The sequence below is a fragment of the Culex quinquefasciatus genome, chromosome 3 (assembly GCF_015732765.1).
Source record: "Culex quinquefasciatus strain JHB chromosome 3, VPISU_Cqui_1.0_pri_paternal, whole genome shotgun sequence".
NCBI lineage: Eukaryota > Metazoa > Arthropoda > Insecta > Diptera > Culicidae > Culex > Culex quinquefasciatus.
This window is the reverse complement of record NC_051863.1, coordinates 113,903,128-113,930,416: the sequence shown is the minus strand read 5'-3', so window position 1 is coordinate 113,930,416 and position 27,289 is coordinate 113,903,128. Positions and strand designations below refer to the sequence as shown.

Below are 27,289 nucleotides of genomic sequence, written 5' to 3'. Positions count from 1 at the left end.
GCAGAGTACAGATTGTCAAGGCAAACAGATTGGCCAATGTTTGACAGATTCAAACGCGCTGGACACCAACCGCCCTTTAAGCCCAGCAAAACTGGCAGTGTTGCAAGCGCAAAACATACGTTTTTTTACTGTGAACAGACAAGGACCACTGCGACACTTGCGTATCTATTGTAGTATGATCTGTTCCGAGATCTGTTCTCAGGTTTTCTATTTTGCTGCTGCTTACAACCTGCCGAACCATCGTCTTCCGTAGCGCTATTGTTTGAGCGAGACAGTTTTTGACGAATTATTCGAGCAGTTGCCCCCTCTCATTTCCCCAACCAATCCCCCAATGCCATGCCACATGAGCACGAGAGACCGATCCGAGGACGTGGAGATGAGCGAGATTGAGGGGAAATCTCGTTTATTTTTGACCTATCTAGAGATCGTTACCAATCATATAGTCCAATCTTCAGCTCGAATTTTGCCTGAGAGCATGTGACCGAGTCGAAAGCAGCATTTCAAGCTCTTCTCTGTGTATTGTTGCAGAGTTCTTCAACGCTCAGACTCAGTCGCCAACAGATCGTCCGAAAGATTGGATGGGATGGGTTTTTGGGGAGGCTTGGGACTTGACAAATCAATTCCCCCAGCAACCGAAATCCCCCGCGAAGTGTCATTCCCCTCGGGCTATCTGTTAGCTTATATAGTTCGCATGAAATGTGGCAACATGGTGCAAATTTTGCCTCGTCTCCTGCTTTCTTGGAACTGTCACGCGAGAATGCTGCACCATTGTTGCCACATTTCATTCGTTGCAGACCCCTTCCGCAGTACCAAGCATGCAACATTTTCGTAACGCGCGACATTTTTCGTTTTTCTGGATTGACACCTCACCAGAGTAGAGTCCTTAGGACAAAGTTCTTTGTCAAAAGCGCCATGTACATTCGGTGAAGAAAAACGAATCATAACAAAGCGCCCCCTCAATGACAGCAGGGTGATATAGACGTTGATGATTTCAAAAGAAGTTATGTTTGTTTTTCTCAAATAAAATTATGGAATTAATGTTTTATTGAATTTGGATGATCAAGTATTAATAAAAGCAAGTTTTTTCATCGTTTGTTATCATTAGAACATCTTATTTTGCTTTAATATTAAAATGGGAATTGAAAATGGATGCTCAACAATCAAAAATGCGTTTTTCTCAAAAAGGATGGTGTGTACATGATGCTTTTTGAAATGTTGGCATCGAAATGTAAGTACACTCAACCCCCGGTGGTTGGTCACTTTTTCGTTTGACACTTTTTTAGTTTGTACCCCGTTGGTTGGTCAAAATCAAACTAAAAAGTGACGAACTGTCATTTTTTACACGGCCGCGTCCACCGTGAACCACGTGGACCGTACCGGTTGCACCCTATTTCGTGTATAATCAAGAACATTTTGTAAAAATCATTCGACAAATGGTGACTGTATGGTTATTGTCTATGCGGGTTTTCATTTCTCGATCAAGTTCTTGATGAAAGAGGGTGAGGGGGTCAATAAAAGCAGCGTTACGTAATATAAGAACGCTTCTCAATCTGCAAGAAAATTGCAGCAAAAGTATCAGCCTCGCGTCAAACGTTCAACTGTCATTTGCCTTTTTTTCGCACTTCTTCTCCGTGTTCGTTTGTTCGGCGGCTTTTTTTATTCTCTCGTGCGCTTGCATGCATTTGATGCTCGGTTGGCGCTGGTGACTTTTTTTTATCACGCAACAAGAGAAGAAGCCGTGTGTGAGTCAAAAAGGCAGCAACAACGACAAGTCGCAATTTGCTGCTCATCGCCGCGCGCGTCACGTCAGTTCACTTCACGTTCACGCTCACCACACATTTTCGCTGTTCGAAGTTTGGCTGCGGAGCTACGACACACGGTAAGTCGCGGCGAAAAAGTCCACGCTCTTTCTTCTCCCGATGATAGAGTAGAGTGGCCGGCAAGTCCTAAAAATATCCCCCGATTTTCTCAAGTGGAATTTCCCAGCCCCCGGCAGTCTGTCGTTTTCCGTCGCCGTGAATCGATCAATAATTTGGGCCGACTTTTGTCTCCCCCTTTTTTCTTATACAGAATCGTGCGTGACTTGACCACAACCAGTTGAAAATGGCCAACAAAATTGACGAGGTGCGGACATCCATCGAGACGTCCCTCAAGGACGAATCCAAACCGTGGACCAAAATTTTCAACTTGGCCGAGGTGAAAACCGGCGTGCCGAGGCTCTACATTTTCCTTGGTAAGTGAAAAATGGGGGGTTTAACACTTCTGATAAGACCTTTAAACGATAAACAATAGAGAGGCAGCACAATAAAATGACAACATTGTGCAATAATGTAGGATTTTGAGGTTAACCGGAACCATTTCGCCAGTCATTGGGGACTTGGCTCACCTTTGCCCTTTGCTGTTGCATCAGGTGAAAAATTAGCAAATCTCTTTAGTAATTGATTTTCGTTAGCAATTCGCAATCTTGCAGACATTGTGCAATGTGATATCTTCGAAATTGTTCTGTTTAGTGTTACAAGCTGGTGTTTCCCCTAAAGAGCTTGAATCTAAAAGCCTTCAGAATCACTTAAATCGCGTATCGCACACGTGCCTGGTTGATTCAGCTTTCAACATTTACCCATACTGTTCCATGTGTTGTTACGGCGTACAATTGTGATGTGGCCGCGGTCGATTGATAGTGATGCAGATAATTGCATTCTGGATGACAATGTTAAAAATACAATCTTAAAAATTAACACTTGAAATGAACACGACGTGTTTTGTGACAAGGAGAGTGTGAACGCACGTTATTGCTGAAATTTTTTTATCTAAAACCGTCAGTGTGGGTGACTTTGGTCTAAAAAACTTTATGCATCTCGTGATTTTAAATTAACCCTCTAGAGCCCATTTGTCCTGCAGATCTGACAACCCTATCAAAATTTATAAGCACTTAAGTGTTTTTATGCACTTTTTGGAGCCCGGATCTAAGATATGTTCATGGAAACGTTGTCCGGATCTATAATGCGACCTGTCGTTGGATAGGTAAACCTTTCCAACGAGCCCAAAAGATTGGAGAACTGAAAACCCTATCATACGTTGTAAGCACATAGTGCCCTGAATGATCTGACTACCCAATCTGATGGTATGAATAATGAGTTGATTGAACACTGAAAGGTCCGCCCTTTGTGTCTATTTCAGGTAGCGTTACCCGCTAATTATGAGGAAGGCATCAACCATTTAAAGGTGAATTAAGTAACGTTTTTTTTTTTTGTAAGAAAACCTTCGTTCTAAAGCAAGGGTGTCCAACATTTTGGCCCTGCGGGCCTGACCTAATTTTTCTAAAGGAGTGCAGCCGCAACTAATGTTTGACAAAAATGTTTTCATTTGATTATTTATATTGTTTTGTTTAAAATTTTATTGTAATTGTTTTTGTCTGTTGCAATTAAATACCTCGATATCATTACCTAAAAAAAAAGTTCAAGATGGTATGTCAGAGACATAACCGAAAGACATAGGACCAAACAATTTGAATGTGTTTTTGGATTGCTAGAGAAATCTGAAATAAGATTATTTTATTTTGTTTCAGAGATTTGTCGGCAAAATTGTCATAAATGTTCTCCCAAGGTGAACCTTCTATGAGGGCACCGGCCACTCCAGGTTGTGGCCACTACGGTCGAAATGTCAATTTTCATGTTCAGTATCAAAACCATGAATTTTGATATCCATATTGCCACAACTCGTATGGTTGCGTTAAAGACCCTCCGGGCCCCGGGGAAACCTGCTTTGAGATCACCGGTCACTCAAGGTTGTGGCCACTACTGTCGGAATGCCAATTTTCATGTACAGTATCAAAAACCATGAATTTTGATACCAATATGCCTCAACTCGTATGTTTCTGTAAAAAGTCCTCCGGGCCCCGGGGGAACCTGCTTTAAGGGCACCGGCCACTCCAGGTTGTGGCCACTACTGTCGAAATGGCCATTATGTTCAGTATCAAAAACCATGAATTTTGATACCCATATTGCCACAACTCGTATGTTTCTGTAAATGTCCCCCCAGGCCCCGGGGGAACCTTCTTTGAGGACACCGGCCACTCCAGGTTGTGGCCACTACTGTCGAAATGGCCATTATTATGTTCAGTATCAAAAACCATGAATTTTGATACCCATATTGCCACAACTCGTATGTTTCTGTAAATGTCCCCCCAGGCCCCGGGGGAACCTTCTTTGAGGGCACCGGCCACTCCTGGTTTTGGCCACCACTGTCGAATTGGCCATTTTTCATGAGAACCGCCGCATCATAGCGACTTCCACGCCGTCCGCTTCGCTCGAATTTCCTCCTTCTGCTGCCGGTGGTTCTTCCTTCTGGTTGCTGGTCCTCTTCTTCTATTGGCCGCTGCTGCTGCTGCTCCGCGCCGGCCCGACGTGCACAGTTCGAGTGCTCGTTCCAAAGTGACTTGCTTTTGCGAAATTTTCTGCTTAAATAGCGGCACAGCCGGAGAACGGCACAAAAGGGGCGCGGTCTCGAATGCATACGCTCGCTCTGATTGGTCATCTGTCCGATTTGTACTGAAAAATTACTCATTTTGATTGCATGTTTTAAGTGCTTTAACTATGTTTAGTCAGACTATCTATGTAGTTAAACAATAGCTGAAGTCTTCCTCTTTCGATTGGTGGTCCAACCATAGGCAATCAAACGTCAAAATTACCCCCCACTAGAGGGCGCTCAAACTTGGGGTGATGTTTTCATTATAACCTACAGCGAGTAAATTGGTTTGAAATTTGAAATTGTTTTATTTCATCATAAAATCGACATTAATAGCAAATTATACCATTTTCAGGTAAGAAATAAATAGCTTAATTGATATAAACGAAAATATTTTTGTGATGGTCGATTTAACCTGTTCATTATCTGATTCAAAATAAGGGAATGTTTTAATCAACCAAAACATAACTAATCAATTGAGAATGTAGATTATTCAAGTGGACAATTATTTTTTAAAGTCACTTCTACCATAAAAGCAAAGATCTGCTTGAAAAATGATAATTGGATTGATTTTCAAAATTAGCAATCTAACCTCATTCTCGCGTTTTCAATCCGGATCTCAGAATTTTCAATGAAAAAGGCAACTTAGCAAAAAAATCAAAAAGTCAGTCGAAAGAACTTTTTATTTCTTACCTCCTGTTAACTTTATTTTATGCCAAAAGATCAATTTTCTTTTAAAAAATCTTAGAATAGTTTTCACTCCCCTTAGCACTTATCGCGCAAAACCGTAAACGTAACCTTGCACCAAAATTCTCCTACTCGAATGTAGGTGGCGAATAGAGTTTTTAGCTTTGGTTTTGGGGGCCTATCTGGATTGATTCACAGGGAAAAAAGATATAAGCGTTCAAAATGTCCCCTTTTTTAACGCTTAAAAGTGACGCTTTGGATCGAATTTCTGAACTGGCCCCCCAATATAGTAAGTAAAGACATAGTCCTATGTCAATATTCAAATTCCATTGCTCATTGCCAGTTTTTGCCTTCCTCACCTTACTGAGGAAAGGCTATAAAATCACTCGGAAAATAAACATTTCAATTAGACCTCCTAGACCTACCTTCATTCCTGGAGTTTTTTTTTTTTTTTAAAAGGTCCAATAAACTAAATTTTCAGTTTTTGCTTTTTGGGTGTTTTTGAAACCGCCTTGACTCGTCGTTTGGTTTATTGGACCTTTTCAAAAAAAAACTCCAGATTTGTACATATCGACTCAGAATCACCAGCTGAGCAAATGTCTGTGTGTTTGGCTGTATGTAGACACTGAAGATAAGAATTACACCAAAAAGTGTAGAATCCAACCATTTTCGCACAAGACCACGCTTGAACCATCGAGCCGTGTAAACAGCCCGGAACACATTGGCTGGATTCTGGGCCGAAACGCATCCAATTGAAGAATTCGACGACGTTTTTTCCGCTAGGTTCGCTGTTGTTCCAGCGGTGTTCGGAATGACAGCCAGCCCCCATACAGTTTGAGCAGTTTTTTGGGAAAAATCGCGTTTATAATGAAAAATCAAGCATTTTCAGAAAAGTGGGGTATTGCAAAGTGTGGCAATTTCGCTAACGATCATAATGCGTGGTGATTTGTAGTGATTAATTGTGACTGGTATTTTATTTAAACGATTTTTCTAAAAAGATGATCGATATTTTGGATAACTTGAGTTAAATGTTGCAAAAGTTAAAAGTAATGATGAATTATTATGTAAAAGTGTTTAAACTTTACTTTTCTTCTCGTTTGACCAAAATATTGACCTCAAAAATGCATTTTAATTATTTTTTGGAAATTTTTGGAAAAATTCGAATAAGTAGCAATTTTTTAAGAAAATTATTTTAATTATGCTGTAATATGACTCTTATAGTTTGTTCTATAAATAATACACACATAAGGAGCATTATCAATCAAATAAATCATATTTAAATCAATTTTTCAAAAGATCTTTTTGTTAAATTTGAGGAAAAAACATGAAAAATTAACTCAGCCCCTATGATTTATACATCATTCGATTTGTTTATGCGATTGCCACACTTTACAATGACTTTCATCGAGGTTAAAAAATATTTGAAGGAAATAAAAATCAAAAACTGCAAAAAAAATAATATTTCCAAGCACGCTGTCATTCCGAACATCGTTGCGTAGTGTTTCTACTCGCCACCAGGATGCGTGCACGTTTCTGTCGAATCTCTCAATGTGTAAATTTCGATTCGGCAGTAGCCCCCTGGTGGCAAAAATGGAAAGCTCTTGGATAGCGGGAATATTGTGCTGCCACCTGTTGTTGAATAGACCAAACTTGTTTTCTTTAGTTTTCATCAAAATAAGATTAAATTTCAAAACGTTTATTCGCGATCAAAAGCTCAAAAATTCCGACAGATGGCGCAAAGCATCGAAGGATGACGATTCAGATTTTCGCTGTTCGGTTACATAGGAATGCAAACTTAAAATTGAATTAGGGGGAGAGGGGGTAATATGCACCCCCGGGGCAAAATGCACCCCTGCTTTTCTCGGTTTTTGGAAGAATTTTCCGGTGTAAAAATCATAGAAATTGGAAGCTTAACATTGCTAAACCATGCTGGAAAAATTTGAGCATCGCAGTATCAAAACAGCTCAAGTTATTTGCAAAACTTTAAAATGTTGTGTTTTCATCTAATTTTCATTGAAGTTTCATTATGATTTTTGGACAATATAAAAAGCATTTATTGATATTGTGAGTGTTGATGTATATAGTTTTTGCCATAATCTTCCTTATTCTGTAGATAGATGAGTCCAAAAACATCAAAAAATGCATTTTTAATTTAATTTTCTGCAAAAAGCGTGGTCGGGGCAAAATGCACCGCTTTGAAGCTCCTTTGTAAAAACAGCGGTGTCATCTAGTGGTGAATAGTGAAAACTGATTTTACCCGGTGCATTTTGCCCCATGTTGCGGTGCATTTTGCCCCGTTGTTGTAGTGCATTTTGCCCCAATGTTGCGGTGCATATTGCCCCGCATGGTTGTTTGAAATGAATCAAAAATGTTTTTAGAAATTTGATGTTTTCGAACAATTTTGAGGTTTTTAAAGACTTTTTTCACATGGATGACGAAGAATAATAGTTGTTTTAGAACATCGAACAAAATTATTCCACAGTAATGCTGTAATGGTTGAGAAATCACAGTTTTCCCTTAGGGGGTGCATATTACCCCCTCTCCCCCTAACAGCTCATAGAACAACTTTTGAGAAAAAATTCAAGTAGTATGATTGTTAACTCTTTGCCCTCTATAAATTAACGCAATAAAAAAAAATTAAAAAAAAATAATTTTGAAAAAATAATATTGTTTAAAATGATAGAGCATCAAAAGTTAACAAAGTATCAGCTCGAATTTTTGCTCAAAAGTTGTTTTGAACGCTGGAATTTAACAAAACAGAATTCGCATACATAACCTCAAAGGGTGGAAATTTCAATCGACATTCTTCGTTCTGTTCTGCTACTCAACACTAGGTGTCGCATGTCGTTTGGCTCTTGAACGGCAATTTAGAAAAATTATATTAGTGCTACAAATTTTAATAAATCACGAGACGCACGGGTCCAATACGCTATCGAAGTTCAGCCAGCTGGTTCGTCGCCGGATGGTTTGATGAAGGCACAGCGCAGATTCTGGTGGGGACGGCGATTAAACGCGGAAGGAATCTACTTTGCAGCATATCCGCAGCCCACGGCAGCTTGGCTCCGGTTGTCGTTGTCATCTGGATGGGGACGCGGCCGCAGTTGACGTTCTTGCGCAGGTCTGCAATATCCACCACTTCGATTTTGCCGTAGTCGATGAACTGGACCTTGTAGCGGCGACAGCTGATGGCTTTGCGGTCAATCGCGCGGTAGAACGTGTTGTCCTGGTGGAACTTGGCCATGCACGGCTCGTTTTCCAAGTAGAACTTGTCGGTGGCGTTGCTGTCAACGAACTTGGCGTTGATTACCTTACGCAGGGTGTTCAACACCGGTTCCTGCTCCAGGTAGATGACGCCGTTGTTGTCCACGTAGCTGGGTTTGCCCAACGTCACGTACAACTCACCCGGATCGACCAACCGCAGAATCGACACCGCCAGTGACTTGGTCCACTGCTGGCCTTCCGAAGTCGCACTAAGACTGCCCAGCGTTCGATTCCCTGCTTCCTCAACTTTTGCTCGGCCGCCTCCACCCACACAACCACACCCATCATCATCCTCCTCCGGAATGACCTCCTAGATGCGCTCGATGACCGCCAACTCGGACCCACTCGACACGGCGAATCCCTCTTTCACCATCGACTCGTTGACGCAAATGTCGTGCCGCTTCATGACCTCATCTCGTAGGAGCTCTCCTCCGGCAGTCGGTCCCCGAGGTCCCCGCTGGCCGTCCAGTTAAAGTACCGCTTGGCTTCGTCCGTCCACCGGTAGCCGTGCTGCTTGGACGGTCGCACATGCATCAACGTATGCACGCTTCCGGGTTGGAGCATTCCGGCGGATTCACGTTCTGTTTGCTGGAGCCTTGATTACTCACGACGCCGTCAAAGTGATACTAGCTTAAACTTGCGATTCCGTTCAACTCGGTCCCGCACCTAATCGCATTCCAGCCGTAATTCGCACCGACATCGGATCAGTAGAGTATTCAAGGCAGAGAAAGGAACCAGAGCGCCGGCGGCCGCAGCGACTTTGGAGTTCATGGTTGTTGAAGGAGTTCCACTGTGCTTCCCGGTGATTCCGGTTATTTCCAGCGTTTAAACCGGATCGAGGAGGAAACCTACGGTGTGCTGTACTGGGCTAAGCACAAACAGACGGTGGAAATTGTGGGGCTTCTTCAATCTTTTCGAAGATGAAGAAATTTTCCCGATTAATTTTCTGTGGGTAATTGACAACCTACTCAGAGGTCAGGGTTCAACATTCGAAGCAGGTCTTTTGGCGGGGTGAGGACCACCGAAAGGCATCAAATTCCTTCCTGTTGCTGGAAGTGTCTATTCCCAATCGAGCTCAGGATCTTGGATATTATTCGACGGAGTAACATTTCCGCCGAGGAAATGGAAGTGTGGCAGCTGCCGACTAACCTACTCTCCCGGAACTTGAGCAATGTCGACCTGCCGCAGATTTGTTTTTTTTTCCTGCAAATTACGCAAAAAGAACAAGTTAATAGTTATTGTAATAAAATAAAGCTAAATCACCAAAAATTTGTGAATTTTCAAAAATTACCAAAAATTCCAAGCAAACAAAACCGCATGTTAATTTTCACTCCAAACGTCAAAGTCCAAGAATGGTGGCGACACCCACCGGCAACTTTGGCGAAACAGGCGAAAAGGAACTTACACATTGGATGGATTTTCGATCAAAAACCATCGCGATGTGTAAAAGCCACACATCGATTTAAAAACAACCCGGTTTACACGTTCAGTGTGTCGGATCGACACATTTTGGGCGTGATTTTTATCTTCAGTGGACATGTGTACCAAATCAATGTCACTGGAATATCTCGTCACAGACTCAACCGATTTTGGCCGGAACGGTTTTAATCGATCCGTCTCAACGTCCCCTAAGTTGCTATTTAAATCATGCAGTTTTATCATGTATTTAAAAAGTTATGTTAAAAAACTGTTTCATAATTAACTTAAAATTGTGGTAAAAAGGGTGGTTTTTTCATGAAACCCTCACATGTTATATATTTTTAGAAAGCATATGAGAAGACCTTTTAGTTGGAGTATGAATTTTCAAGATCTGACTTACTTATCTTAAATTACAAGCGTTTTAAAAAATGGTCTGAATTCATATAACCTCAACTGGTCGGGTCTGATCGCCACGAAAAAGCCGTGTAGAGGGATGCCATTTTCCTCAAAGGTGGTGTCTGTATAATCTTGACAAAAAGTCTGTAGGTAGTCTGTTTATTACTCATCACTTATTTTTATTAGGACCTCTTAGGTGCTGCGAACGTTAGGGGAGATCCATAAACATGTGGACACCTTAGGCGGGTTGGAATCACTATAAATGAGAGGAAGGCACCACCCACCTAAAGGTGGATTAAGTAAAAAAACGTTTCTTAATCCACCATTAGGTGGTTGGTGCCTTCCTCATATTTACAAAGTAATAATGAAAATAAGTTTATGAAGAAATATATACCTGATACAGACTTTTCCAGAAAACATGCAGACACTCATTTGAAGCAATGGTCCAGATCGCAAAATTAAGTGGAAAATGTATTTTCCGAAAAATGGTCCAGTTTTGGAGCTTTGGTGTCTTAAGAAGAGTTGTTGCATATGGAAAGGGGCAACTTTTGGTTTGGTTGAAAATTAGGGTGGTTCACGATTAGGGTGATTTTGGAAATCTAACTTTACAGGAATATTTTTGGGATTTTTTTCGTCTTCTAGAAAGTTGATGGGCTTGCCAATCCAAGCAACTTTGTCGAAGACACCAAAATTTTATCTCGTAATCTACGCCTTCTACGACCAAATTTATAGAAAGCATCTGAGCAAACCTTCAAAAATCAGTTTTTTTTTTTAACGTGGCAATTCAGGGTTAAGTTTTAGAGAAAAGTGGTATTCGGAGCACTTTTAGAGCTTTAAAAAACAAACATTTTTATTATCTGACAAGTAAATGTGGACTTTAGGGTCAAAAGTTACAGCGATTTTAAGGTAAAAATGATGCAAATTTAAAACGTAAATATCTCGAAAAGGCGCAAGCCAAATTTTAAGCACCAGGTTGCATTTGAAAGAGGAGATCCAGCACTACAAACGCTGAAAAAATCTCAGGGGTGTTTTTCTTTAAACACGAAATATCTTCATTTGAAAAAGTCTAATTTTCAAGGGAAAACCTTATGGGACCACCCTAACGAATTTCGAAAATTTTCCAAATATATGTTTTTCCATGTAATTTTGCCCGCTGAATCTGAATCTGCCCTCAGAATTGAGTCAAATTGTAATAAGGCTGACCCGGCCAAAATCGGTTCAGCCAGTTCTGAGAAAATCGTGTGGAAAAAATCATGTCTACACACATCCCCACAGGCATTTGTTCAGAATTTGATTCTGAGTCGATACGTATACGTGAAGGTATATCTAGAAGGTATATTTAAGAAGTTCAATTTTCGAGTGATTTTATAGCCTTGCCACAGTGAGGTGAGGAAGGCAAAAATTAGTTTAATTTCCTCAGCAATTTATAAAAAAAAAACAATGGATGAGATAGAATAAAATTTATTGAAGCGAAACATCTACGAAAAAATAGGTTGTTGTGCACCTTCATTGCACCAATCATTTGAAAATAGTTTCGAATAATGTTTAACACACAGAACATTTCAAATAAAAAAAAATATATTGAATAGTTTTCAATTCATTATTCTTCGATTTTTTATTTATGAATGTTTATGAAAAAAATATATTTTTGGCTTCCTGATTTTTTAATTAATTTTGAGAAATTTTAAAATGCGTGCTTGGATCTTAATTTTTAGTATAGTTATTTTGCCTTTTTAAGGCTTTTTATTTTAACAAAACTTTATCACTGAAAAGTTGTTCTGAAAAAATACGTTATTTTTGCTCACCCATTTTTTATTAAAAAAAATCAAGTTCCATAAAAAAGAAAAACTTCAATTTGATGTTAAATTGTAAGAAATTTAGTGTCTGTAACTTTAAGCAAAATTAAATCAAATTTCATCAAATTAATGGCTTGAAAATGCAACAAAATGAGGGGTGAAGCATCTTAATTGGGTAAATCTAAAGGGAGTTATTGACATTTTAGTGAAAAAACACTTAGTTACCAGTTTCGTTAGAGTGCAAGGGCGAGTGCTATGATTAAAAGCGCAATGCTATTCGCTAAAATAGCACGCGTGCTAACCGCGCGCAGTGCCAATGCATGTCTGGGTACAAACTAAAAAAGTGTCAAACGAAAAAGTGCCCAACCACCGGGGGTTGAGTGTATCGAGCTGTCAAATCTGCAACATGGAGTTAAACTTTCTGTGAAGTTGCTGTGAAGTTTAACTGCATGTTGCACGCACACACTCTCACTTTTAATTTCTCGATTGCTCTTAGGATTCGAACTTCGATGTGCCTATTTTCGACCTACCTTCCGATTGCTGTTATTTGCGACGAATTGGTTGTACAAATTAGACTCCTTTTGAGCAGCTCCGATTCTTCGTCGAACGGTCGCCACCACAGTTGAAGCATTTCGCTTCGATGTTCTCGTTGATTGTGTTGCATGCTTTGAGTTTTTTGCTCACCTCCGCAGGTCGCACAACGACTCTTCATAAAACAGTTCCTTCCACCATGCCCAAACTGCTGGAAATTTTATATGTTCCAGAGAAACTAACCAGAGAGTTGATCAAGATGGCGGCCAATACGGTGGGGAAATACTGAGAAAATGCATATGGTTTTGCAACAGGCAATCATGACTCAGCCTCAGTTCCTTGAATTGTTAACAATTGAACAGATTTCTTCAAACATACCAATAAATGCAGATTATGAATATGTCGATACTGAGAATTCCTGGAAATTTTTCAAAGCCCAGGTTGATAACAACCTTCAGCGGTATAAAATTTGTCTCGATATCAGAAAAAACTTTTGAGTCTCATTTCGCTGCTACGCTACGCAAATTTTTAATTTGGTTCAAGCCTTGAAATGAATTACGGCAGTGCATTGTGTAAGTTTGTACATTTACATTAACCCTTTTATGTTTAATTGATCAGACCCTGTATCAAGCGAAAAATAAATGTACCAACTAGCGTACAATTCTGAAAGTGTAACAACAATATAAGTATAATTTTAATTAATCAAATCAGAAATTTAACATCTACAGCATTGGTTTTTTTGTGAATCACAAATAAATCCGATACGAGACGCCCGGCCGGTAGTCTTCTCCCATTCATTCATTCGCAAGCGTGTGTGACATTGAAACCTTCGTTGTTACATAAGACCGAGAGTGATACTCGCATTAGCGATCGAACAGAAAGTGAGTGTAAGTCAACACTCTTAGTCTGTACTCTCAACCCCCAGTGGTTGATCACTTTTTACACCTTTTAGTTTGTACCCCGTTGGTTTGACAAAGTAAAACTAGAAAGTGATGAACTGTCACTTTTTACACGCACACTATCAAAACAAACGTTTGATTGACAACAGTTGGTGTCAAACCATCGGGGTTTGAGTGTAGCTAGTAGCTCTTAGTCTACAAAACTTGAGCAAAATCATTGACGCGTTGAACCACGTCGGCACACTACAGATGGGCTTGCGGAGCTGCGAGGGGTGGTAGAATTATTTTTGCACTGATTAGTCACTCGACTTTTTCGGAACGTGGGAAAGGTGGCTTCCAAGAAGCAGCTTGATAATGGTGACGAAAGTTGCTAGCTAATCTCAAAAATAAATTAATTTTAACAAATAGACATAGGGCATGGTCTAATCAATCAAAATTTGACGCTTATCGATCATATCAGAAGTTGTATTCATCAAATTAAAATGTTTAGTCAATCGATTTATATTTTACATTACATAAACAATCACATCGACAAATTTTAAGCCGTTGAGTTTAGTACACATTGCACTTCTTGAGATCAATCTCAATAACTGCGTTATTGGTGTAATTACCCCCTTCAAAAGGGCACATCATTATCATTCCGGTTTTGCTGCAATTACTACATACTTTACTATACTTCGTATACCGCTGGAATAAAGAATGTTTTTTGTTTTTTTCATTCGAAATGCTTCGATATCGGCAATAAGTGTTGGTGATAGAGCCCAACAGTGTTAAATTCCACTCAAACACACACCGCGAGTGCTCTCTAGTGATCCGAATCGAGAGAGAGAGAAAGAAAGAGAGTCACGTCGACACGCAGGTGATAGCGCAGCCCGATATGCCATTTTTTTCGGAGGGAGCCTCACTCTCAGCTGGCTCAGTTACGTTGGCACTTTGTCCACGGTGCTCTTTCAAGTACGTTTCTTCAAGTGTTGTGCGCAACGCGGCAGAACCACCGACCACGAAGAAGACTCAGCTTAACTTTCGCTTTCAATTAAGTGGGAAAGCTTTCGGTTTTTCGTTCGTTTCTCGTCAAATTTTCCCACCGAAACTATATCTTCTATCTTTAAGTGGCGTGTCAACGTTTGATGGCTTAACTGTTGTGAACATGTGTGCGAAATCAGTTTTCCGTAACCAACACCGTACACGTGTTTAAAATTGCATTAGTTACACATAGAGCTAAGAGGCACAGCTGCTGCTGGTCCACAACTACGTTTCGTTATCTCGCCCTGGGTCAGTCCGCCTTTGCTCCAGCTGAACGGAACAGGCAGTGTGCAGTGATTGGAAGAAATCAGTGTAACTTGAATGATTTGTTACGTTCACTGAGTTGGGAATCGGGAAAGTACTAACAGTTTCGGAATGTACAATGAATGAGGTACTTAGGTGGAGTTTTAAACGTTTCGTTTCATCAAACTTAAGCTGTCCCAGAATGGCTCGTTATGCAAAGCCGAAAGTATTGAAATTTATCTTTAAAATTGTGAGCTCTCATTATATTTTTAGTCTGTCTGTGTTTTTAGTGTGCCAAAATGCATCAAACACGCTTTAAAATTCGACGCTTTCCCCATATGAGTGATTGTCGCTGAATTTAGGAATTCGATTTTATTTGTTTTTTTTTTTCATTTTTTCAAAAAGATAGTAAAATTTCACGAATGTTTCATTTTTCAACATTGAAAATCGGACCATTAGTTGCTGAGTTGTTTGGGTGAGACTTAGAGAACATAACTTTTACTGTTTATTTTTCTATTATCCGATGTATCTCAGCAACCAGAGGCCCAACCTTAGACAATTTTATAGAAAATTTTCTGAACTCAAAAAAATATATTTTCAGATATGGTCACTCATGGCATTTTTTTTTTTAAATCGGTAAACTGCAAATATTTAGCTCAAACAAATCAAACTTTCGGTGGTTATATCTTGAAAAAGAGGCTCTTTATCAAAAAATCTGTAAAATACTTTTTTGCAATTCTGTCGTGTAACTACTTACTTTTCCTGTCATTCTTGAACGATGAAAAAGTCTACTTTTCTGTACCAAAAATAACAAAATCGAATAGTAATACTTTCCAAAATAAATGCTGAAAAGTTCTACTTTTCAGCACTGAAATGGATGCTTAAAAGTTGAACTTTTCAGCACTTGTTTCGAAAAGTAATACTTTTCAATATTTTTGCCTTCCTCACGTTACTGAGGAAAGGCTATAAAATCACTCGAAAAAGGAACTTCTTAACTAGACCTCCTAGACCCACCTTCATGTATACATATCGACTCAGAATCAAATTCTGAGCAAATGTATGTGTGTGCGGTGGGATGTTGATCAAAACATTGTCACTCGACTATCTCGAGACTGGCTTGACCGATTTAGTCTTTTGGCCTCATTCGATCCGTTTTGGGGTCCCATAAGTCGCTATAAAAATTGTGCATTAGTTAAGTTATTCACAAGTTATGCTAAAAAACGATTTTGGCAAAAGTTCGGAAGATTGAGACAAGGGTGGTGTTCGTGATACCGTCATGTTACACATTTTTGGAAAGGTATTTGAAAGCCCTAATCAACGCGTCCAAGATATTGAAGATCTGACAATCCTATCAATAGTTATAAGCACTTAAGTGTTATTTATGCACTTTTTGGAAACCGGATCTCAGATATTTGGATGAAAATCTCATGCGACCTATCGTTGGAATCAAAAGACCTTTTAACGAGCACGAATTGGATTGGAGCTCTGACTACCCTATATCTTAAGTTGTAAGCAATATGAAGATCGGACTACCCAATCTAGTGGTATGAATAATGAGTCAAATTGATAAAACACTGAAAAACACCGCCCTTTTGTGTCTATTTTAGATAGCATTCTTTAAATGTAAGGAAGGAACCAACAATCTAAGGGTGGATTTAGTCACTTTTTTTTATTCATAAAAAAATGCAAAAAATAAAATAAAAATGGTCGACATCAACCGTTTTTGTAGCGCATAAACTTCACGGACATAAATTCCAAAAAATATTTGCAACTTTCTTATAGAAATCCTAATATCAAGCTTAAATAACTGATATTATTGTTCACAAAAGGTCCTATAAGTTATGGGATTCTCTATGTTTATAGGACCTTTTCAAATGAAACTCTAAATTAGACCCTTTTGCTGAGCCTTACAAAGTTCAAAAATTAAATTGTCCTAAAAGTAGCTTTAGCCTTTATATTTCAACATTTCTAGAGAATTTTTTTGAATGGCTTCTATAAACAACAATAACTTATAGGACCTTTCAAATAACTCTAGACATATTTCGACATTTCGTTCAAGCAATTTAACATTTTTGGGCGAAATTTCCAACATAAAATTGAATTGGAACTTTTAAATTCACATCAGTTTCTGTTCAACGCCATGGGCTGTTACCCAGTTTAAACGCAAACGTCAAACAACTATAACAAAGCACAACGATCGAGGGGTCAGCAGATGCAAAAAATAACATCAGCAGTTACCGGGCTACGTGCTCAGCCCTTCTACCGATCTGGTATGTACTCATTTGGGAGTTTGAGAGAAAATTTCGTCATCTTGTCTCACTTTTGTCGGTGAGAAAAATCACCAGTGAAATAACGAAATTTTGAAATGATTCCATCACTGAACTCCTATGTGTCATGTAAGCCAGATCCCACAAACATTCCCAAAGATTTTGGCAACACTAATTTGAGCTTCAAGACGAGTCATGTGGAAGCATGAGGCTTAAGGAGGTATTAGAATATGACAAGTAAACAAACTCGTACTTTTTCGTGTTTGTCAGTTTGCTCGCAAACAAAGCAAAGTATATGCAGTAGGGTGGGTACGTTTTTCAAAAAGTTCTCGGATCAAGTTTTAGTATGGTTCCCTTTGTAGGGCATGCCCATAGGGACTTTCATGCCAAATATCAGCTCATTTGGTTGTAAACTGGCTGCGCGCATCAGGGTTAAAGTTTACATGGGGATTACTATGGGAAATTGGAACTTTTTGTTCAAACGCTCCTACACTGCCCCTGGTCGCATAGATGTCCCATATGCATTTTCATCGCTTTTGAGTTATTGATGCAGTTTGATTCGAAATTGTGTGCTCTTTCGAAAGAGCCTATAACATCCAGTACTTTGTTCTAGAAATCAGGAGGAAATTCAGTTTTTTTGCGAAAACTTAACACGTAACCTTATGTATGGGACAAAATTCAAATGCGTTTTTCTCAGCTTGCTGTTTTTGCATATGGGACATTTATGCGAACATGGGCAGTACAGGTCTGGGAAAATCACGCGCCAACTTCTGGTATGGTCAGGCCTATGGGGAATGGTCTGGAGAATACTTTTCCAGAAGAGAGCATATGGATTCGTTGTCCCTAGACCTGGCGCATCGGCAAACAATCTGATGTCTCCGGAATCAAAGGTTTTCCCTCAAAAAGCATCAAATTTTCCTTAGCATGCTATGAAAGCTTGATAAACACCGCAACGCCATACGTCAGGCAGCTACCACGTGAATATTTAATTGCAAACCTTCTTTTAACTAGAAAATGATGATTTCGAGTAATCCTGATATTATTTAGTCGCATTCAGAATCTTTGCATAGCAAATTTGTATTTTTTTTGCAAATATTTCAACCACGTGGTAGCTGCCTGACGTATGGCGTCGCAGTGTACATCAAGCTTTCATAGCATGCTAAGGAAAATTTGCTGCTTTTTGAGGGAAAACTGTTGATTCCGGAGACATCGGATTGTTTGCCGATGCGCCAGGTCTAAGGACAACAAATCCTTATGCTCTCTTCGGGAAAAGTATTCTCCAGACCATTCCCCATAGGCCTGACCATACCAGAAGTTGGCGCGTGATTTTCCCAGACCTGTAGGAGCGTTTGAACAAAAAGTTCCAATTTCCCATAGTAATTCCCATGTAAACTTTAACCCTGATGCGCGCAGCCAGTTTACAACCAAATGAGCTGATATTTTGCATGAAAGTCCCTATGGGCATGCCCTACAAAGGGAACTATACTAAAACTTGATCCGAGAACTTTTTAAAAAACGTACCCACCCTAATATGCAGCCTGACGTTTCTGCAAACAAATGCAGGCAAACTGTCAAAATGTGCGAGTTTGTTAGTCATTAGGTCTATTCCCGTACTGCAGAATTCTGCAATTCTGCACAAAAACGGCAGCAGAGCGTTCCCGTACTTTTCTGCAACAAAAGTAACTTTTCTCTCAGGCAGAACTTCTGCAGTGAGAGAGGTAGAAGTTGCAGCAAAACCGTTCCCGTACTTTTCTGCAAGCTCTCTCTTCTCTTTCTTGTTGAAAAGTTACTGCAATTTGGTGTGATGGATGTTGACTACACGCTTACATAAAATTTGCAAGTTGGGTGAAATTTAGCATTTTATTATAAGTTGTAATAATAAATGATTTTGGGGTAGTTTTTTTTATGTATGGTTTTATTGAGACCGATTTTTTTTATGCTAACGATTTCAGGCTTAGTTCATTTATGTAAATGATATAGCGATTTTTTTCAGTGTTATTATTTTTACCTGATCAAAAATTGATAACTTTAGCCATATTATTACAGCACGCTTAGTACCCCAACAAAAATTGTACTATAAACACAAATTGTTTTTAAAAACTTTTAAAAGACACATTTCTTTTGAGTTTCATAATTTCAAATAGATATTTGTTTAGGAACGAGTTTAGGAATAATTTTTGATCTTCAATTGTTTTCGAATATACCTCGGAATATACTAAACATGTGTGTTAAATAACAGGTAATTTGTATTGGCAAATAATTATGTATACCTTTAACGGTGCTACCAATATGTGTTCTTACATGAACCAAAAAAAATGTTATTTTGTCGAAATTAAAATTCTTAAATTGTTAAATTGTTAAATTCTTAAATTCTTAAATTCTTAAATTCTTAAATTCCTAAATTCCTAAATTCTTAAATTCTTAAATTCTTAAATTCTTAAATTCTCAAATTCTTAAATTCTTAAATTCGTAAATTCTTAAATTTTTAAACTCTTGAACTTTTAATTTCTACGCCATCTTGAATCATAATAAATACACATTATTTGAAGTCATATTTTAGGTTAGAAACTCAAGTTTAGAGGATTTAGAGATTGGAAATTTTGACTGTTCCTATTTTATTTATATTTGAGTTTTAAAAATTTTGATTTACAGAATTTTTTAATTTTACGTGTATTTGAAATTATTATTTCTTTAAGTTTCTTCCTTTTTATTTTTAACTGTAGCTTTTGAATTTGTTGTGTTCTGAGCTCATAAATATTAAAACAAAATGTTATTTTAATTCGAATTTTTTTTCAACTTTTTTTTATTTTGATTTTTTTAAATTAAGATTCTTTTGAACTTAAATCATTTTGAAATATTTAGTTTTTAATTATTTGATTTTTTGAACTCAAAGCTCAATTTATTGTTTTTTATTTTTCTAATATAATTATTTGCATTTTTAAATTTCTCAAATATCTGATTTGATGTTTTTTTTTAAGTTTCTTGATGTGGAAATATTTTTTTTAAATATTTTTAACTGTGGATTTCTTAATTTCCAGATTGCTTTATTTATGTGTATCAAAATTTTTGAGTTTTTGATCATTTCTATTTATCTATTAAACATGTATTTATGGTCCCTTCTATATAAAACTTTGTTTTTTTCTTTTTTATCATATTTATTAAACGTACCTGCCACTCTCATTTGTAAAATTGTTTACCTAATGTAAAATTTTTAAGTTGTTTCTAATATATGATTTCTACCTAAGCATAATTAATTTCTAGTTACTCAATAAATAATACATCCTTGATTTTTTAAATAAAATGTTGTGCTGCATAAAACAATAATGTCCCAGTTCAAGAGGTAACCTTCTTTCAATTACTTTTTTTGTCAACCATTTTTTTTTTTATATTTTGAAATAATTAAAAAAAATAATACCCAGTTTGAGTAAATCCACTCAACTGTGTACAATGTTGCAGAAAAAGTACTGGAACGCGCTACCCAGGCAAATTGTTTACCGCTTCTCTCCTAGCAAAACTTCTGCAAAAGAGAGAGATGAAGAGAGCGAGCTGAAAAGTACGGGAACGTGCTGCAAAAAAGTGACTTATGCTGGCTGCAGAATTCTGCAGAAGCTGCAGAAATTCTGCAATTCTGCAAGTACGGGAATAGACCTATTGTCTTATACAGCCATTCCACGTCAAACAGGAAGTCTCCAAATCAAAAGTGCTCCGATTTGGCTCAAATTTGGAGTGGGGGTTCTTTGACCCAAACAATTAGACCCTATTTTTTGTTTGGTGATTAGGGTGCTCCTCTCCTAAATAGGGCAGGGTAAAAACCCAGTTTTTATGTTCAAAAATTCATAACTCCGAATCTACTAATACTCTACTACTAATAATCTTTCTTTTAAGTTGAGGCGCTCTAAAATTGGTTCAGCCGTTCCAGAGATATTTGTGTATTTTGTGAAAATCAACGAAACATGCAATTTTTTGGACTACCCTATTTCGGAGAAGAGCACCCTAATCACCAAACAAAAAAATACGGGTCTAATTAGTTGGGTCAAAGAACCCCCACTTCAAATTTGAGCCAAATCGGAGCACTTTTGATTTGGAGACTTTCTGTTTGACGTGGAATGGCTGAATATCTATCACCCTTGTTGATTGGAAAGATTTTCAATCTCGATTTCGATTCAAATTTTTAATTGATGGATCAATCGCTTAAGACATTTGGCTACAAAAATGTAGCTTTTCCATAAAGTTTTCCTAAGCCTCAAAGATTTCCCAAATTCGATTCCCAGCTGTTACAGCGCTAATGAAATATTTTACCCAAAATCCATCACCGCAACAATAAACGCGCGCGCCAATCTCACGAGTTACGACAAGACCCGGCTTGACCAACCGGGCCGGCCGGTGAGGTAACCAGCCGGCCAGCAGAGTTCGCGAGCGACAGACCGAGACCAACGACGATGATGACGATGGACAAGGCAAGATAGATGACCACTTGTGCCGCCTTTTACTATGCCCAACAACCGGTCGGTTGGTGATATCAAGCTGGTTATTATTAGAAAACGGTGGCGGCCTGACGAAAAATTCCTTCCCTCCCCAAAGAATCTGGCGTTCTAAGATGCGAAACTGTGGTTTGGTCCCGGGAACTTTTGCTCCTTTTCTTTTTTCTTCGCGCTCAAGAGTCTCACCCAAATGTACCGAGAGGGAAATATATATGTATTTTTTTTAATAATGAGCCTTGTATCGTTTTGTCGTTGCCCAAGCGAGTTGTTACCGGCAGTAGATCATATTGTCCGTGGTCCGTGTGGTTCTGTGCGTCCGGAGTCGATCGTGTGGTGTGTCCCATCGGGGGAGCTACGTGGTTCCGGGTAGCAACACGTGTCTCCAGTGTCGTCTGCTTCAGCTTATTTATAGCTTCGAGGTGAACACAGTCTTTGGTCTAGGAAGAAGATCCCAGCATGTCGGACGAAAACGTGTCCCAGGACTCCGTCGACGGAGGTGGAGAAAAGAAGAACGACCTGCGAACGCAAGCAACAGTGATTGGTAAATGAGGTGGGATAGGAGTTGTGGGCACTGGAGAGGGGTCTAGTTAAGCTTTGCAAAATTTTGGAAGAGAACTCTGATCGGTAACTTTGGAAACAACATTAAACTGGAAAACAATCGTTATGTACGTTAATATTTAAAAACTCCAAATTATGTTCAATCTCGAATGTCATACAAAAAGCGAATGTTCTCTAGTGCACTACCTCTCAGAAAAAAATGATAATTCTATTATATAACTTTAATTGCTTTCGTTTGCTATTTATAAATGTACATTTTTAACGACACCAAAGCCACCTGTTGAGGGGTTTCAATGTCATTGGCGATCTTGTTCGCGCACTCTGCACACATAATGTATTGTACTTATACTCAACTACAGTATACTTTGTAAAACAATGAGATTTTGTTGTTGCAGCAGTCGTTAAACAGCAATCATTGAGAGAGTAAAATCGAAAAAGAACAAAACTCTCTTCTCTCTTCCGCATGATAGCGGTGAAATGATAATTCAAATCAAAGGCTTGTGGCTTTTACGGATCCACAGAGCTCGATAGGACATTTTGCATGGTTTTTTCAGCCGTCATTGTTCAAACGGTTTATACAGTCGACAGTCGACAACCAGAGGTCAATATCCAAGGGCCGTCGAGGAAGAGAATCATCAGTTTACAGAACGATGCAAAATGAAGACTCGATTGAAAATATATTTTTTTTGATACCCAGCTATGAAAGAGAATCATGGCAACGTCCATCAAACAAAAACAAACTAATGTCAAACACCCTTCAAAGCTTCGTTTCGCCAAGAAAAATGTCTATGCAAGCCATAAGAAAGTGAAATTATTGACAACCGGAAGAGATTTTTAAAGCAAACAGAATCCAAGGGACCGTCGAGGAAGAGATCCTTCAAGCAAGGGAACATATTGAGGAATGAAGATAATTGAAGTATGCAGATTGAAGGGACTGAAGAATTTATCGATAGATGGAGAATAATTGGCGGATGTTCGAACACAAACTCAAGTTCACGTTGAGTTTCAAACTTTGGTGACTTCGGATTTGAACCGTGGTTACAAAAAAATTAAAAAAAAAACATTTTTTGTCTGAAAAATTACATGGATTTTAATGAAATAAACTTAAAACATAATCAAAACTCCTGTTTTGCTTCAACCTTTTGTTTAAGACAAATGTTCAAGCAATTGTTCGTCGAACCCGACGAAACCTGTTTCAAACAGAACAGTGTTCAAGGTCAAACACGATTGAAGCATATATATTTTTGATAAAATCCACATAATGATTAAGTAAACAAACAAAACTTATTTGTTGTTGTATCCATTCCGTTGCTTGTTTAGCTTTGTTCAAACAATAAAACTTTTGTCCATTTGATCCAGAGTCTAGACTGATCTCAACAATAACAAACTTCACCCGCGAGAATCGTCCGTTTTGCTCAGAGGTTTGACCCAGAGAACAATATTCAGCTTGTGGAGCATGGTTTTGAACCAAAATCCCACATTCTGAGTACCCTAAAGGCCATCCATTCCATGCACGAAACCTGCTAGCAGAGCCGATTGTGGACAATTACTCATACAAGAACTAACTTAATCCATCGGAAGGCCATCGAGGGATCTGGCCACTTTGGGTCTTGTAGCCGGAATATTCCGGTGGCTCTCAATCATTCCGGCAGTCCTGCCTGCGCTTGGGCTGCTCCTTGCTCCAGGTCATCTGCTTTTCGACCAACTGTTCTGAGCCTCCAGGCCATCTGCTTCCAGGTCCAGGTTGATGTTTACTTCTCGGCGTCCAACAATAGACAACGGTTATCCCATACCTCATTCGCTTTTTGTTGCAACGCTCCCACGTAACATGATTTGTTGCGTTGCATACCACTTCCCAAACATGGACGGGTACTTCTAATCTAATCTAATCTAATCTAATCTAACACAAACGCAGCCAGTCCGATGAAAGCATGCTGGAAAGTCTTGTGATTAGATTACGCCCCAAGCACTTTTCTTGTCATTATTAATAATTGCAGTACATCCGAGAACACCCGAAAATGTATTGCAAAAATTAAAGCGGCCAGCCCTACTACGTTGTGTTTATCGCAGAGAGGATTCTGAGAACGGATCACATTTCACAGAATCTACAGGGGAGGAAGGATGCGTGGACATACCGTACCAAACGCTCCTGTTTACAGTTTCATATGTGTTTTGTATGATGTGTTTAGTGTAAAATACAGTGTGGTTATATAATCAAATAAATATAATAATGCAATATAATGATCATTTAATAAAATCCCTTCACCTATATATAAGAACCAAGCACTCAAGCACACAAACAGCGGCACAAAAGAAATGAAAATGAGCATGCAAAAACAAGACAGCGCGTCCCCGTGGTCAGCGCACTAATCCCAAACATGGACGGGTACTTCAAGTGCCTAAAAGTGAATGCAACACGGTAACGTGACATTTTCATAAAAATTGGAACGACACCGCAAATAGAGTTTAAGACAAAGTTCTTTTTCAAAAATATGACAGAACAAACTTATTGAGAATTCATAGGGTACTGAGATGGAAAATCAAGTAAGATGGCCAACACATCTTTTCTAACTATGAATAACTAAATATTTGAATGATTTGCATAAAAACGTTATATGAAACTCGATGCAAAATTCGATTTTTCAGCATTTGTCGTATTTATCTTACTCGGCAGTGCCTCATTGCACTTTGTTGCATGAAGTTCATTCTAGATTGTTTGTTTTTAGGTTCCCGATCTTTTTTCATGTTTATCACGTCCAGCTCTATCTGTTCGAGAACTTTGGCGTTGTTCACCGCCTGTTCAAGCGTCATGTCATCCGTACATTAGCTCATTAGCTCTCTTACTGGATCTTGGGACATACAATTTCTGCGCGATCCCTTACTGCTGAAGTTTCCGTAGTCGTAGTGCGAGCAAATTACACAAAATCAAGAGTAACGTCTTACGACATAATAGAGTTGTCTACCAATTTATCAATACCATTTCAATCATGATAATTAATTTGTATTCACGTTGGAGTTTCGGTTAATCTGGGACCAATTCCTGGATACCCGAAGAAAGGCCAAATTAAATATTTTGTTGAAACTCCATTGCCCATCATGTTGCATATCAACCTTCATTCAATTCAATTTCACGACTATGTAACAATCTACTATAAACGCCGTCTCTAATATATCTTGGCCACTCCGGTACCGGGAGATTGTTCAAAGTTTGGGGCCAAGAGGATCTCAATACCTAACATGTGACATTGTTAAGCAAAGGGAAGGTTAAAACATACAAAAAATACTTTCAATGCAGTAATAAAAATCTAATTAATGCCTCTCTCTCTCTTTCTTTCTCTCCTCCCAGGTGGTGTTGCCATTGTGGTTCTCTACCTGGCCTTCGGCTATGCCGCGCAGATCCTGTGTAACGCGATCGGCGTCGCCTACCCGGCGTACGTCTCGATGAAGGCGATCGAAACCCGCACCAAGGAGGACGACACCAAGTGGCTCACGTACTGGGTCATCTACGGCGTGCTTTCGGTGTTCGAGCACGTGTCGCTCTTCCTCGTCCAGGCCATCCCCTTCTACTGGCTGCTGAAGGTATGGGAATGCTTACTGGTGGTTTTGACTTGTTTTTGAACGTTTTGTTTTGTTAATTTCAGTGCGTGTTCTTCATCTGGTGCATGGTTCCGATCGAGAACAACGGCGCCAACTTCATGTACCACAGGGTGATCCTGCCGTACTTCAAGAAATACGAAAAGAGTAAGTAATCAAGCCAAATTTTTGCGTGCGCCAAGGGAACAAATCAAGCAATCAAGATCAAGAATTGTTTGGTAAGTTCCTTACATTCAGCTTACATTATAAGAAGTGAGCCCCAAATCAGACCAAATTCGTTAAACCTTTAATTATTCCACTAAGGAGCGGATGAACTGCTTGACCAGGCTGCCGGTAAGATCAAGCAAGTGGCCGGTGATGTGATCTCCAAAAAGCTGTCATAAACATCCAACCCTTAACTTAGCTTGTAGCAGCAGCGAATGCGTGTTTATGTGGTAGCGTTAAGATTTTATCCCTAGTTTAGTGAGACATTTTTACCCATAATTTGCTCTTCATTCTTCTTGGTTGAGGGGAGGCCACTTTTGCAAACCCTTGCGCACCAAAACCACGAAACTCTCGACCACAAACTTAGGCATTTTGCAATTATATTCTACAATTTTGGACAATTGCTTATCACTAGTAAAGTATTTAATTCGACCATGTGTGGCAAAAAATATTGTAAAAACGACAAGTAGTTCAGCTTACCAAAAAAAAGAAACAATGCAAAAAAAAATCGATTAGCATGGGAACACTGCAGCAAACAACAGAGAAATAAACATTGCCTTACTTGTCCACAAATTGTAAAACTCTATTCTCTGCACTCATCACACTGGCCTATGTAATAAACGAGGGTGAAACAGAAACAAAATGCCATGTTTTTTCCTTTTTAAAAACTTCAAATCAATGCAAATCAGCTGAGACAGATCGCGCGACTCACCGCTTCATTTGGGCGTGTGAAAAGAAAAAAAGACACTCGAAAAGTATGGTTTATATTTTAAAAAACACAAACAAACAAAAAATCTGTATGTAATAAACAAAAAAGGAGGAGGTAATCGATGACACACAAATCTGATTGGTGGTACTTTGTTTGAAAGAAAGCCTTGGTTGATCTAGCCTAACAAATTAGTGAGTATTTTTAATGACAGGCGAAATATCATCCAAATATCAAATATCGGCATTCCGAGTTGCAATGTTAAATAAAGTTCGCATATCTTCAGACAGGATTGCCATATCTTTGGTACCTTTCTATTCCTTCGGGAGGTCTTGAATTCGATATTTCTTTTCAGTTTTGCATACAAAAGCGGTATACGCACTTCGGAAGGAATCGGTCAAGAAAAATTTCAAATGGGCAACAGCGGCAGAGTAAGGAGCGGCCGTGGCTGACTGGTTACGGTGTTCGCTTTGTAAGCGAATGGTTCTGGGTTCGATGCCCATCTGCTCCCAACGAGAAAGTTAAGAACACATGAATTTGAAATGATAAATATGAACGAAAAATCAAAGTCGCTCGAGGCGGGGTTCGATCCCCCGTCCTTGGTAAGCAAAAATGCTAACCACTAGGCCAGGGGTGCTCAAAGTTTTTGAATGGCGGGCCAAAATTTGAAGCTTACATGAGCTTGCGGGCCAAATGTGAAAAAATGTTTTTTTTTTAAATTTAAATAGGCGATTGCAAATATTTTTTGAAGTTTACATCC

The 27,289-nt window shown here is 38.9% G+C and overlaps 1 protein-coding gene across 2 annotated transcripts; it reads left to right on the top strand.

The window, feature by feature from the left end:
* Positions 1-1,625: 1,625 nt before the first annotated feature.
* On the top strand, positions 1,626-26,665 carry LOC6041964 (receptor expression-enhancing protein 5). Of its 2 annotated transcripts, XM_038262562.1 has the most exons (5): positions 1,626-1,879; positions 2,071-2,233; positions 25,372-25,604; positions 25,667-25,766; positions 25,923-26,665. In XM_038262562.1, exons 2-5 carry the CDS (start codon positions 2,104-2,106, stop codon positions 26,000-26,002), a joined length of 543 nt encoding a protein of 180 aa, XP_038118490.1. In that variant the 5' UTR covers positions 1,626-1,879; positions 2,071-2,103; the 3' UTR covers positions 26,003-26,665. The 2 variants fall into 2 exon arrangements, with proteins under 2 accessions (XP_038118490.1, XP_038118491.1); XM_038262563.1 differs by lacking the exons at positions 1,626-1,879; positions 2,071-2,233 and adding an exon at positions 21,758-22,008.
* Positions 26,666-27,289: the final 624 nt, after the last annotated feature.

Bases quoted from the DNA above. Each gene is read 5' to 3' on its own strand.
- LOC6041964 (XM_038262562.1), top strand. From the start codon at position 2,104: ATGGCCAACAAAATTGACGAGGTGCGGACATCCATCGAGACGTCCCTC. The intron at 2,234-25,371 runs GTAAGTGAAAAA...CTCTCCTCCCAG, and splicing joins GAGGCTCTACATTTTCCTTG to GTGGTGTTGCCATTGTGGTT. The intron at 25,767-25,922 runs GTAAGTAATCAA...TATTCCACTAAG, and splicing joins CTTCAAGAAATACGAAAAGA to GAGCGGATGAACTGCTTGAC.